This window comes from Urocampus carinirostris, chromosome 9 (genome assembly GCF_059441175.1).
Source record: "Urocampus carinirostris isolate Australia breed hairy pipefish chromosome 9, RoL_Ucar_1.0, whole genome shotgun sequence".
In the NCBI taxonomy this organism is placed as follows: Eukaryota; Metazoa; Chordata; class Actinopteri; order Syngnathiformes; family Syngnathidae; genus Urocampus; species Urocampus carinirostris.
Genome location: NC_142357.1, coordinates 38,792,701 through 38,807,070, shown reverse-complemented (window position 1 = coordinate 38,807,070; position 14,370 = coordinate 38,792,701). Strand labels below are relative to the sequence as shown.

Sequence of the window (14,370 nt, the reverse complement as noted above, 5' to 3'; positions counted from 1 at the left end):
CCCTGGCCATTAGACTGTTAAATGGTCAATCTAACATATAGTTAACTTAAATCTAAACGGCTGCTAATTTGACTTTTGCACTAGTGGCAGTTTTTTTATAGCTTGCCACTCCTTGCACATTTGATCTCTGCACTATTGTTACTTACAGTGTTATTACTTACAGTGTTATTGTTTACAATATAATGGTACTGTGTACCTGACTTGTTAACCTGACTGCCCATCTTGCACATCTGGTTAGCGTCTCTTCTTGCACTATCGGCACTATGGTAAATAACACAATACAGCTTTATTTATATCTGTACACTGAGGAACACTGAGGGAAACTGTGGGAGTCAGATCCATCGACATTTCGTTCTGTATACACGTGTACTAGAATGACAATAAAGTAGATCTGAATCTGAATCTGAATCTGAATCTGAATTGTTTTCTACTAACAGTTGTCACAATGTCAATGTGCCTCGTTCACACTTATAAAATGTATTAAAATACTTTTTTAAATCTCACAGTGTTGTATTTATTTTATAATTATTGCCGAGAATTGAATGCAGTAGACCCCGATATATAACATGACTCTTTTCTGAGGTAAAGATCGTAAAGGGAAATTGACATAAGGCTAATTAGCTCTAAACCCGCAGTAACACCAGATAAAAACATGAAAATACCAAAAGAGTGTATTCTAAGAACTACATACGTGTTGTATAGGTTTATATGATTAAAAAAACAATTATTAATAAATGTACATGTAGAGGAAAAACAAAATTGTATTTATTTTTGATGTAACTTGACTTGAGCTGGTACGGGGGAGTTAGTGGGTGGATGCAATGGTGGGAAATTTAAACTCATTTCAAAAGCTGTGTAATAAAATAACAAAAAAATGTGTCATTTTTCTTCATAATTTTTTTATATGTATTTCGAGGATTTCCGATTATGTAGCTGGTGTTCCGCACCTGCATTAAGAGCTAACAACACAATATTTCATTCCTTGACTGTTGAGACTAACTGCACAAAAGAGTGTAAGGTAAGAACGACACACTTGGAATGTAAGTTCATATGATTAAAATAACCTATGAATAAGTATACTTGGAGAGGAAAAACGAAATTGTATTTATATTTGGTGTAACATGTCTTGAACTGGTACAGGGGAGTTAGTGGGTGGATGCAATGGAGGGACATTTAAACTCATTTCAAAAGCTGTGTAATAAGATAACAAAAAATGTGTCTTTTTTCCTTTTTCTTTTTTTATAGATTTTTTATATGTATTTCACACTTGGAATATAAGTTCATATGATTAAAATTTTTTATGAATAAATATACTTGGAGAGGAAAAAATAAATTGTACTTAAATTGGGTGTAACGTGTCTTGAGCTGGTACGGGGAGTTAGTGGGTGGACGCAATGGAGGGAAATTTAAACTCATTTCAAAAGCTTTGTAATAAATTAACAAAAAAATGTTTCATTTTTCTTTTTTTATAATTTTTTTATATGTATTTCAAGGACTTTCAAATATGTCGCTGGTGACTCGCCACTGCTTTAAGAGCTAACAACACAATATTTTATTCCTTGACTGTTGAGACTAACTGCGCAAAAGAGTGTCATGTAAGAACGACATAATTGTAATATAGATCAAATGATTACAAAAAAATTAGGAATAAATATACTTGTAAAATTGTATTTATGTTTGGTGTAACTTGACCTGGGCTGGTACGGGGGAGTTAGTGGGTGGATGCAATGGAGGGACTTTTAAACTATATACAGTAGGCTGTGTGATAAAATAACAAAAAATGAATGATAAATACAACGAAAATTGTGTAAACAAAAACAAAACACGTTTTGTATCCCATTGCTCGATAACTTATTGTAAAAAATCTTTGATTTCAAACAGCCTCAGACAGTATTACACAGACACACTAGACACTTGTGTAATAGTTTATTCAGTCAGAAAAAAAGACAATTTGTACAACTTTAAAAAATAGATTTTCTTCATCCCGTTGTGTCTTCTCATGATGTTGCATGTTTTGGTCAATTTGTCACACAATATTTCCAAAAACACGCTGCGGAAGGAACAGAGGAGATTGTAAGTAGAAATACGTGAAAAATATTGAGCTAATAATAATAATAATTTCCTTTGTATTGTCATTCTTTGTAACAATGTACACAGAACGAAATGTCGATACAGCTGACCCGTTGTAGCGAGTCGATGCAGCCGCAGCCAACAGAGGGCGCCGCCATTATACCAATTAGGTATGTCTCGGCCGAGGCGCGAACCAGCGACCTCCCAGTCTCAAAGCGGGCACACTACCATCTAGGCTACTGAGCTGGTATAGTCGAAGACCCAAATTATTACCCTGATAGGTAAAAATAATGTAGCATTCGGAAAATTTAATTTGGTTAATTTTAGCTACTAGCGATTGCGAGCCGTATATTTTTGGGTATTCCTGACGTTAAAGGGGCAGTGTGTTTATCCGTATGGCCATTGATCACACTAAGTCTCAAAGGGTTGTACAGACTACTATTACACCGTGAAAAATAACATTCATTACACTAAAAAAGAACAATAATACTACAGAAATAATGAAGAAATATTACAAGAGAAATACTACAAAAAACTACCATGTAAATACTACAGAGATACTACAGACTTACGATGAAAGTTGTACTATGTAAATACTTCTACAGAAATTCTGCCAAAGTACCACTACATTCACACTATGATACAAAAATTCTACTACAGAAAAATGACAGATATACTACAAAAATACCACTACATTAATACTAAGAAAATAATACAGATATACTACAAACTTGTTACAAAATACGACCAAGATACTAATATGGAAGTACTACAAAAAATACCACTACATTAATACTACGAAAAAAAGTACAGATATACTACAAACTTGTTAAACAATACTACAGAGATACTAATATGGAAATACTATAAAAATACCACCACATTAATACTGATGGTGTCAGTTATTTTAAAAAATGTTATCCATTTGATAGTATCGGTCTCCAGGGTCAGGATTTAACCGTTATCAGTAGAAAAAAACAGTTATCATGCACCCTGTGTCATGATTACTGATGTGACTCAGCTGTACCCGCTCATTTGGTGCCAACTGCCGCGGGTTCTGATTGGCTCCCTGTCAGAATTTGAACCCAGTCCTGTCTGTCCCCTTTCGTCAGTCCGTCTGCGAACCTCAGTGAATACTAGGCAAAGCCTTTTTGACCCTGACTCCCACCTGTTCTGTTTTTGCTCCCGTCTGTGTCACAATCACCCGGATCGGGAACACCTGCGTTCAGGATTTGGCGCCAACAGCCAGGACAGCTGATTGGCGCACCCTGTACATTTAAATCCCCAGCTTCCGGTAACACTTCGTCCGATTGTACTATGCGATCTGTTGCCATCTGCTCAGAAAGCCCGTACCTCCGACTCTTTGCCTGCCTCCTGTTTTTCTACCTGATCTCCGTTGCTGACCCGTTTCCGAATTTGCCTACGACCTGCCCTGCCCGCCTGACTCCTGATCTCTCTTCCGAACACAACGACGCCCTTCTTCTCCAGCCCCAACCAACAACACGATGACTACGCCTGTCCACGACCATTCCCGCCAAGCCTTCATCCGCCTGTCAAGTTTCGACAATCCGTCAAACAACGGATCGAAGATTCACGTCTTGTCATTTCTTCCTTCCAATAAAAACCAAGAAACGAGTTCAAGTGATCTCAGTTTTCCTTCCGTCCCGCCTGACAGTCTGTCTCCGGCTACGACCTGTTTTGATCCTGACCTCGTTCGCTCTCCCGTCCTGGCTTACGACCTGTTTCTGACCCGAACGCGTTTTTGCTCTCCTGTCTATCCTGGCTATCAGCCTGTTTTTCCGTCCTTGACGCCGCCATCACTCGCTATGGAAGATCCACTTCCGTGTTCGGATCACAATCCGAGTAGAGAGCTACTTGCTTCCCACACCTAGTGAACACCGGATCGTGGGTGCAGCCCTTCCTCTTTCCTTTAATAAAACTTGTGACAAACGTAACCCAATTGGGTCCTGTTTCCGTTCTGGTCCTGACAGTATCGCTCTCCAGGGTCAGGATTTAACCGTTATCAGTAGAAAAAAAAACAGTTATCATGCACCCTGGGTATTTTTCCTAAAATGTCAGATTTTCAGGAAACGACTGTGTTTCAGTAGTTTATCATTATTACTATCATTATTATTATCATTATTTTTACTATTATTATTACAATTATATGATTCTGTTGCCTTTATTCTCTCACCTCTCTTGTTGGTTTTCGGCAAGCCTTGCCCGGACCTGATGAAACCTTGAGACCGAAGCTTGTCAGCAGCGGCCATTTTCAGAACCACTGCTTTAAGACCGTCCATCTTGACATAAACAAAGAAAAATAATGAGTCAGTTAGTTATTCTTTTCATTCACTCTCTCACAAATGACGACGAGTTTACCATGTTTGAATATGCATCCTCTTGCGGCCAATCCCCGGGTCCTTTAACCCAAAAAGACGTTTTTCAGTATTTGATTTGTTAGGGTTACAACAAAATATAATTTTAAACACCTCTGTTCCAGGATTGTCTTTGTGCGTTGTGCTGTAACGGATACTGATTGTTGATTTCCTTCTGTTCTCCTTCTGAGTTGTACGAAGCGTCTTCTGACACCAAATTTTGGAGGAAATCTGTGCAGAAACGAGCAAAATCGTCACATTTCAAGAAACGAATTTAAAGGGCTAAGGGTAAGACAGAGGGAATATATTGGTACAACTATGATTTTAATTGTGGGGTAAAAAACATAATATTCTCTGGTCTCCTGAAGTCTAGCATCAAAAGCCAGCAGCTGGTACAAAATGACGTAGCGAGGCTTTTAACTAAGATAAGAACGTTTGATCACATGACCCGGATTTTAGCTAACCTGCATTGGCTCCCTGTTAGCTTAAGATGTAATTTTAAGGTTCTGTTGGTAGTATACAAAAACAGGTGTGAATTTGCCCCCTCATATCTTTCAGATTTAATTTCAAATCAAATAGTTTATTATATACAATTTCAAATTACAAATAAGTTGTGGGCACAGAGCTGGACAGCCTGACAACAGTAGCTGAGAGACGGGCACTGAAAAACTTGCGGTCAATCATGGACAATTCATCACATCCACTACACAGCATTATATCCAGACAGAGGAGCAGCTTCAGCGACAGACTGCTGTCACTGTCTTGTACCACGGACAGACTGAAGGGATCTTTTCTTCCTCATGCCATGAGGCTCTTTACCTTTACATTGCATATTACCGTATTTTATTGCAATGTGTATTCTGTGTAGCACTATCTAGATACTTTATATAACATGCTACAGTGGGTATTAGCACGTCACATTGGGTATTTGTATATTGTATTCTTTTTGCTTTATTATTGTATTGTTCTCAGTGCAGGGATGCTGCTGGAAATGTGAATTTCCCTGCGGGGATGAATAGAGTATCTATCTATTTATCTATCCATCTATCTATCTATAAATCTATCTATCCATCTATCTATCTATCTATCTATCTATCTATCTATCTATCTATCTATCTATCTATCTATCTATCTATCTATCTATCTATCTATCTATCTATCTATTTATCCATCTGCTCAAGGCTTTTGTTAAGAATGTGTTGGTCTATTAGTGATCCCAAGAGCCAAGAAGAAATCCGCAGGTTTGAGAGCGTTCTCCATTCGGGTCCCAGTGCTGTGGGATGCTTTGCCCTCTGAGATCTGATCTGCAACCTCAGTAGAACTGCTTCCATCTAGGCTTAAAAAAAAACGTATATTCGATAGCATTTGAATGACCTATGTTTCATGTTGACGATGTCGGTGTACTGTAACATCCGTTGCAGCCTGGTTATCTTGGAAGGGGGATTACCTGATGTGCGGTCCCTTCTCAAGGTTTCTTAATTTCCTCATACTGAGGTTTTGAGTTTTTCCTCGGCCTCATGTTGGTTTTAGATCAGGGGATGGTATAATAATAGTCTGTAGTTTGCAGTAATCTGTAATCTGTGCAGCCCTTTGAGATTCCTTGTGATTTAGGGCTTAGCAAAAAACATGACTTCACTTGACTTGACTATGTTACTGCTCGAAATCTTCGCTCATAAAATGCTGTTTGACTAGTAATCCCAAGAGCCAAGAAGAAATCCGCAGGTTTGAGAGCTGGCCCCAGCGCTGTGGGATGCTCTGTCCTCTGAGATCGGATCTGCAACCTCAGTAGAACTGTTTAAATCTAGGCTTAAAGCACACTTCTATTCCATATCTTATGAATGATGTTGACCTCAGGAAGCTGTCACCCGTATTGTGGCCAACACCGGATCGTGGGCGCAGTCCTCCCTCTTTCCTTTAATAAAACTTGTGAGAAACGTAACGCAATTGGGTCCTGTTTCCGTTCTGGTCCTGACACATTATGAAATCTGCTTTCAACACAAAATAATGGATTGCTTCATAAATGGTTACCGTATGTAGTAGCGTTTTATCATAATTATGAATTTTGTTTTTTTTTCTTTTTACCGTGTTTTCTGGACTATAAAAGCTGACGTTGCATTATGAAAAAAACTTCAGAAAGTCAACTTATTTGATAGAACATAAACAAACATTTTAAAATAGATTCATTCGTAAATAGTAACCATGTGCTGTAACATTTTATTGTAATTATGAAAATACTAAAGGGCAGCACGGCGCTGCAGTGGTTAGCGCATGTGTGGCACAGTTCTGAGGTCATGAGATCGAACCTCCTGTGTGGAGTTTGCATGTTCTCCCCGTGCTTGCGTGGGTTTCCCCTGGGCACTCCAGTTCCCTCCCATATTCCAAAAACGTGCATGTCAGGTTAATTGGCTGGTCCAAATTGTCCCTAGGTGTAAATGAGCGAGTGAGTTGTCTGTCCCTGTGTGCCCTGCGACTGGCTGGCAACCAGTTCAGGGTGTCCCCTGCCCACTGTCCGAAGATAGCTGAGATGGGCTCCAGCACCCCCGCAACCCTACTGAGGATGAGCGGTGCAGACAATGGATGGATGGATGGATGGATGGATGAAAATACTACGGATGCACGAACTGTTTTTTCCTACTGATACTGATGATGAAAAAAATCCTGCCTCTTTTTTTCTTTTACAACCAACACCAAAAGGCCTTCAAAATAAAAGAGGTTCTTTCTGACAATTTTCGGAAAAATACTACAGATGCACGATAACTGTATTTTTCCTACCGTCACTGATAATTGAAGAAATCCTGCTTCTGGGGACCGATACTGATAACTTTTTAAAATAACTGATACTATCATGCCTTCAAAATAAAATAGGTTATTTTTTGACATTTTTAGGAAATATTTTGGGATTATATTTTTATGATGTACATTTGAATCTAAACTATTCTCTGGTATATACGGCTCACTGGATTATAAGAGCTGAGGTGACAATACAAAAAACTTCAGAAAATGAAAAATCTGATTTCATAGAACATAAACTAACATTTGAAAATATACTACTGTCTAAATAGTTACAATATGTTGTAACATGTAATAGTAATCATGCATTTCCTAATTTTGTAAATAAAATTTTGTAACGTCATTAAAAACTACAATATTCTCTGGTATATAAGCCTCACTGGATTATAGGAGCAGAGGTGACAATACAAAAATCTTCAGAAAATGAAAAATATGATTTCATAGAACATAAACTAACATTTTTTAATATATTCATGTTTAAATAGTTACCATATGTTGTAACATTGTATAGAAATTATGTACTTCCTAATATTGTACTTATAGTTTTATTATATACATTCGAAATTACTGTATACTCTGGTCTATAAACCTCACCTGATTTCAAAATACTTCAAAAAATCACATTTATTTCATAGAACATAAACTAACATTTTAAAATAGATTAATTCATAAAACGTTACCCTATGTTATAACATTTTTAGTCACTATGCATTTCCTAATTGTGTCAGATTTTTACTAAATACATTCAAACCTACAGTATTCTCTGGTATATAAGTCTTGTTGGATTCTAAGAGCTTTAGAAAATCAAAAACCTTATTTCACAGATTACATACTAACAATTTAATTGTAACATTTTAAAATAAATTTGTAATTAGAATTTTATGATGTATATTTGAACCTACTGAAATGTTTGGTCTATAAAGCGCACTGGATTATAAGCCGCACTTTCCAATTTCTGGCTAGTTTTGCTTATTGAGTGCCAATTATAGTCCGGAAAATAGCTTTTCCCGAAGTAGATAGATTAAATAAATACAGGTTCCATCTTTTTCAGCCTTTAGCAGAACCAAAATGTATAAAACAAAGAAATAAATGCTGGAAAACGGAGAAAATTTCGATTTTACCAGACTGCGTCTCCAAGTTGGAGTCAGGATAAAGAGGTAGCGCTTGCGTCCATCTTGCAACCAGGAGGCAAAGCACAGCCAGAGACAGCATGTTGACTTTACCCCAACAGTCGAACCGGTTCCTTTCGGTTCGGCCCCGAAAACTGGACTTAAATAGCCGTCGGCCCCCGAAAACCGGACTCAAATAGCCGTTTTTGGAGCCGTCCATCAGCTCCGATCAATACGTTAACGGATGAGGCGTCACGGACGCCATTTAGGGGAAGCCTGTCAAGTCTATCTGTGCTTGTACAGGGAAAGCAAACAAATGTTTACTCTTCCCGAGCAATAAGCGAGCGCGCTTTTTCGCTAGCGAAGCCTCGAAGCATCACTCAAAGTCCGACGGTTTTGTGCGGACGCGGACGTCATTGGCCGAATCCACGTCATTTTCGATTCGATGACGCATTGCCGTTGTTTAGTTTGAGTTTGATTCATCGACCGATGAAAGATGCATTGACGAGAATTGAAATGATCGTAATAGAGTTTAGTGAATGACTTCGAGGATGAATGTGTGGTATATAGCAACATCTAGTGGTGTGAAAGTACATCATTGATTTAAATAAAACACTATTTAAATAAAACCAGAACGGAAACAGGACTCAGTTGCGTTACGATTCTCACAAGTTTTATTGGGGGAAAGAGAAAGGGCTGCGAACACGATCCGGTGTTTGCTGGACGCGGGAAGCGAGTCGCTCTCGTACTCGGATGGTGCTCCAAACGCGGAAGTGGATTCCCCGTAGCGAACGATGGCGGTGTCAGGGACGGAAAAAGCGGGTCGGTAGCCGGGACAGGAGAGCAAAAATGTGGTCAGGGTCTGAAACGAGTCGTAAGCCGGAAAGGGAGAGTAGACGTAGTCGGGGACAAAAAGAGGTCGTAAGCCGGGAAGGGAGAGCAGACATGGTCGGGATCAAAACGGGTCGAAGCCGGAGACAGACGGGAGCAAAAAACGGGACAGGTGGGAGTCAGCGTCGAAAAAGGCTTGCCTAGTGTTCACTGAGATTCGCAGATGGACTGACAAAAGGGGACAGACAGGACTGGGTTAAAATACTGACCGGGAGCCAATCAGAACCTGCGGCAGTTTGCGCCAAAGGAGCGGGCACAGCTGAGTCACATCAGTAATCATGACATATGGATTCCAATAAGAAACAAAAACACATTTAGTATCTCATAAACCGTATTTAATGTTCAGAAATGTTTAATTTTATGATATAACTATGAAAAAAACGATCGTCCAGAACGTTTCTCGTTCGTAAGTAGGGCAGCGTCTGTACTTGCGTTTTGACGTGTGTTCATCTACATTTTCGTATTGTTTAGTTTTTTTTATTATTGCTTTATTTTTTTTCTTTTGAACTATTATTTACATTAGAAAAACAGCATAAAGGCCCTTTTTTCCTTTCTTGACCCTTTTTTTCAGTCAATGGAGAAGGCAAAAGAGTTAAATGGGCCCACCCGGCCACATTCCTGGGTTGAGCTAGGCCTCATGGCCAAAGAGACAAGGCCGTGGATCGAGGCCTCCTCTGTTCCCATCGTCCCAAGGGGGCAAAGGCCGACAAGGCTTCCCCTTTGAGTGCGTACGAAGAAAAAGAGAGCGTGTTTTAAATCACATTTTGGTCCAGTTAAAAACTTTCCATTCAAAAAAACAACAACGGAGCACTCTCAAAGTTTTGGACATGGAAAACAATAAATAATGACTAAATTTAAATAACTCTTTTATCATGATGCAGGAAAAAAATACTTTTTTGTCCAGTGTAAAACCTTTTTGAAAAACATAACATTGCTGTAATCATGACCAATTTTGAGTGTAGCGTCATGAAAAATTATGCTTGGGAAAAAAAATGTAGTACTCCCTGGATGTGGACAATTGATAAGTATTACTAGATCTCCGTGTTCACATTTTAGGACTGTTGAAGGTTGGATTTAAGAAATGTTAATGCCGATTAAGGCCCTATTGTCACGGTTGCCATGGTGCCCAATTGGCCCCGCCCGTGTGGCACCAGCTGCAACTTGTTGACAGATTGGCTCCCTGGCAGTATTTAAACTCTGACCTGTCAGTCACCTTTTGTCGGTCCGTCTGCGAATCTCTGTTTTTACACGGCAAGCTCTTTTTCGCCTGTCCCGTTTTTTGCTCGCTCGCTACGATCTGTTTTGATCTCGACCACGTCGGCTCTCCTGTCCCGAATTACGACCTGTTTTGATCTCGACCACGTTTGTTCTCCCGTCCCGAATAACGATCCGTTTTTTTACCTTGACCACGTCTACTCTCCTCTTCTGGCTTTCGACTCGTTTCTGATCTCGACCACGTATTTCGCTCTCCTGTCCCGGCTACTGACCTGTTTTCCCCGCTCCTGACACCGCCATCGCTCGCCACGGAAGTGCCACTTCCACGTTCAGAGCGACCTGCTCCCCGCGACCAGCGATCACTGGATCGGGTGTGCAATCCTTTGCCTTCTTCCCAATGAAACTTGTGAGAAACGTTACGCAAGTGGGTCCTGATTCCGTTTTGGCCCTGACACTTATTTTGGAATTAAGGATTCAACGCCTTTAACACTTTTCAATGATCCGCTAGGAGGCAGTAAATATTACACAATGTCCCTTTATTTAAGCAACATTTGCTGCTAATAGAGTAAAATTGAATATATTCTACAATATATATTTCATTTGGACTTATCTTGACCTGGTCTTATTCACAGCATTTATTTTGAGTTGACAGACTAATGGCGGGTAAAGTGTGAACAAGCTCGATAAAAGCCTTTTCTTTAAAGATTCGTAGAAAAAATGGTGGACTGGAAAAATCTTATAGGGTCTTTTGTCAAAGTGAAAGGTCCGTAATGATCCTCGGATGGTGTCAGATGATGCATTAGTGCGTCTCGGCGTCTCTGGACTTGTTCGAAAAAAAATGACGTTTAATTCGTCTTTCTGGTGAACAAGAGTATAAATTTGGTCTGGAAAACTTTGGAGGGAGATACTATAGATTGTATATAGAGGTGGGTATTAATAACGAGTTACATTTACTCTGTTAAATTTACTTAAGTAGGTTTTGGGACATTTGGTACTTCTCGGAGTATTTTTAAATCAATATACTTTTCAATTTTACTTGAGTAGATCTGTAAAGAAGAAACTGTACTCTTACTCCACTACATTGCGCTACATGGAAACCGTTCCTTAAATATTTTCCTCGTATGAACGCATTGGTTTGTTTCTGCTAAGGCGCTTTTTTCTGTTAGAGACCTGTTTCTTTTTTTTAGAAGTGAACAGTGACGCAAACAACCACTTGGTGTACCTTGTGAGCAAGTTTAGTAACGTTTTTTTTTAACTGTACTGTATGCGGAGGGTATATATGTATATATATATATATATATATATAAATCTCATCTCATCTCATTAGCTGCACCGCTTATCCTCAGTAGGGCCACGGGGGTGCTGGAGCCCATCCCAGCAATCATCGGGCAGTGGGCAGGGGACACCCTGAACTGGTTGCCAGCCAATCGCAGGGACCGACAACTCGCTCGCTCATTCACACCTAGGGACAATTTGGACTGGCCAATCCACCTGAAATGCATGTCTTTGGAATGTGGGAAGAAACCGGAGTGCCCGGAGGAAACCCACGCAAGCACGGGGAGAACATACAAACTCCGCACAGGAAGTCCGGTAGCTGGATTTGAACCCACACAGGAGGTTCCCAAGACCTTAGAACTGTGCCGCACATGCGCTAACTACTGCGCCGCCGTGCTGCCCATATATATATATATATATATATATATATACAGTGCATCCAGAAAGTATTCACAGCGCTTCACTTTTTCCACATTTTGTTATGTTACAGCCTCATTCCAAATTGTATTAATTTAATCTCTTATCTCAAAATTCTACACAAAATACTCCATTATGACAATGTGAAAACGTTTTTTTCAAACTTTTTTTGAATTTATTAAAAATAGATAAACTAAGAAATCATATTTACATAAGTATTCACAGCCTTTGCCATGAAGCTGAAAATTAAGCTCAGGTGCATCTTTTTTCCACTGATCATCCTTGAGATCTTTCTACAGCTTATTGGAGTCCACCTGCAGTAAATTCAGTGGATTGGACATGATTTGGAAAGGCACACACCTGTCTATATAAGGTCCCACAGTTGAGTGTGCATGTCAGAGCACAAAAACCAAGCATGAAGTCAAAAGAACTGTCTGTAGACCTGCGAGACAGGATTGTCTTGAGGCACAAATCTGAAAAATGGAAGACATTTGGAACCACCAGGACTCTTCCTAGAGCTGGCCGGCCTTCTAAACTGAGCGATCGGGGAAGAAGGGCCTTAGTCAGGGAGGTGACCAAGAACCCGATGGTCACTCTGTCAGAGCTCCAGCGTTCCTCTGTGGAGAGAGGAGAGCCTTCCAGACGGACAACCATCTCTGCAGCAATCCACCAATCAGGCCTGTATGGTAGAGTGGCCAGACGAAAGCCACTCCTTAGTAAAAGGAACATGGAGGCCCGTCTGGAATTTGCCAAAAAGCACCTGAATGACTTTCAGACCATGAGAAACAAAATACTCTGGTCTGATGAGACAAACATTGCACTCTCTGGTGTGAATGCCAAGCGCCGTGTTTGGAGTAAACCAGGCACCGCTCATCACCAGGCCAATACCATCCCTACAGTGAAGCATGGTGGTGGCAGCATCATGCTGTGGGGATGTTTTTCAGCAGCAGGAACTGGCAGACTAGTCAGGATAGAAGGAAAAATGAATGCAGCAATATATGGAGATATCCTGGATGAAAACCTGCTCCAGAGCGCTCTTGACCTTAGGCTGGGGCGAAAGTTCATTTTTCAGCAGGACAACGACCCAAAGCACACAGCCAAGATCTCAAAAGATTGGCTTCAGAACCACTATGTGAGTGTCCTGGAGTGGCCCAGCCAGAGTCCAGACTTGAATCCGATCGAACATCTCTGGAGAGATCTGAAAATGGCTGTGCACAAACGTCTCCCATCCAACCTGATTGAGCTTGAGACTTATTGCAAAGAAGAATGGGCAAAACTGCCTAAAGATAGGTGTGCTAAACTTGTGGGATCATATTCAAAAAGACTTGAGGCTGTATTGGCTGCCAAAGGTGGATCATCTCATCTCTCATTAGCTGTACCGCTTATCCTCATTAGGGTCGCGGGGGGGCTGGAGCCCATCCCAGCCATCTTCGGGCAGTGGGCAGGGGACACCCTGAACTGGTTGCCAGCCAATCGCAGGGCACACGGGGACAGACAACTCATTCGCTCATTCACACCTAGGGACAATTTGGACCGGCCAATTCACCTGAAATGCATGTTTTTGGAATGTGGGAGGAAACCGGAGTGCCCGGAGAAAACCCACGCAAGCACGGGGAGAACATACAAACTCCGCACAGAAAGTCTGGAGCTGGATTTGAACCCACGACAGGTTCCCATGACATGAACTGTGCCGCACAAGCGCTAACCACTGCGCCGCAACAAAGTATTAAGCAAAGGCTGTGAATACTTATGTAAATGTGATTTCTTAGTTTTCTATTTTTAATAAATTCAAAAAAAGTAAAAAAAAAACTTTTTCACATTGTCATAATGGAGTATTTTGTGTAGAATTTTGAGATAAGAGATTAAATTAATACAATTTGGAATGTGGCTGTAACAAAACAAAATGTGGAAAAAGTGAAGCGCTGTGAATACTTTCCGGATGCACTGTTTATATATATTTAATCCACAGAGGTATCACCCAATCAAACTGTCTGAGTACATAGACTTACAATTACATTCAGTTGTAAATTATTTTTTGATTGATAGGACTTTGATGATCTAATTGAATGGTTGTTTAAAAAAAAAAAAAATCAATAAATAAGACGTTGCTACTCAGTACTTGACTAATTTTTTACACCAAGTACTTTTTTTTACTTTTACTCAGGTAAATATTAGAATCCCTATTTTTTACTTCCACTTGAGTCACATTATTCTGAAGTAACCGTACT

The 14,370-nt window shown here is 40.1% G+C and overlaps 1 protein-coding gene across 1 annotated transcript; it reads right to left on the bottom strand.

The window, feature by feature from the left end:
• Window positions 1–1,933: 1,933 nt before the first annotated feature.
• Window positions 1,934–8,478, bottom strand: urp1 (urotensin-related peptide 1). The gene is made up of 5 exons (XM_088344236.1): window positions 8,357–8,478; window positions 4,560–4,676; window positions 4,450–4,490; window positions 4,265–4,370; window positions 1,934–2,050 (listed from the first exon to the last, which is right to left on the bottom strand). Exons 1-5 carry the CDS (start codon window positions 8,445–8,447, stop codon window positions 2,019–2,021), a joined length of 387 nt encoding a protein of 128 aa, XP_088200362.1. The 5' UTR covers window positions 8,448–8,478; the 3' UTR covers window positions 1,934–2,018.
• Between the last annotated feature and the right edge of the window lie 5,892 nt (window positions 8,479–14,370).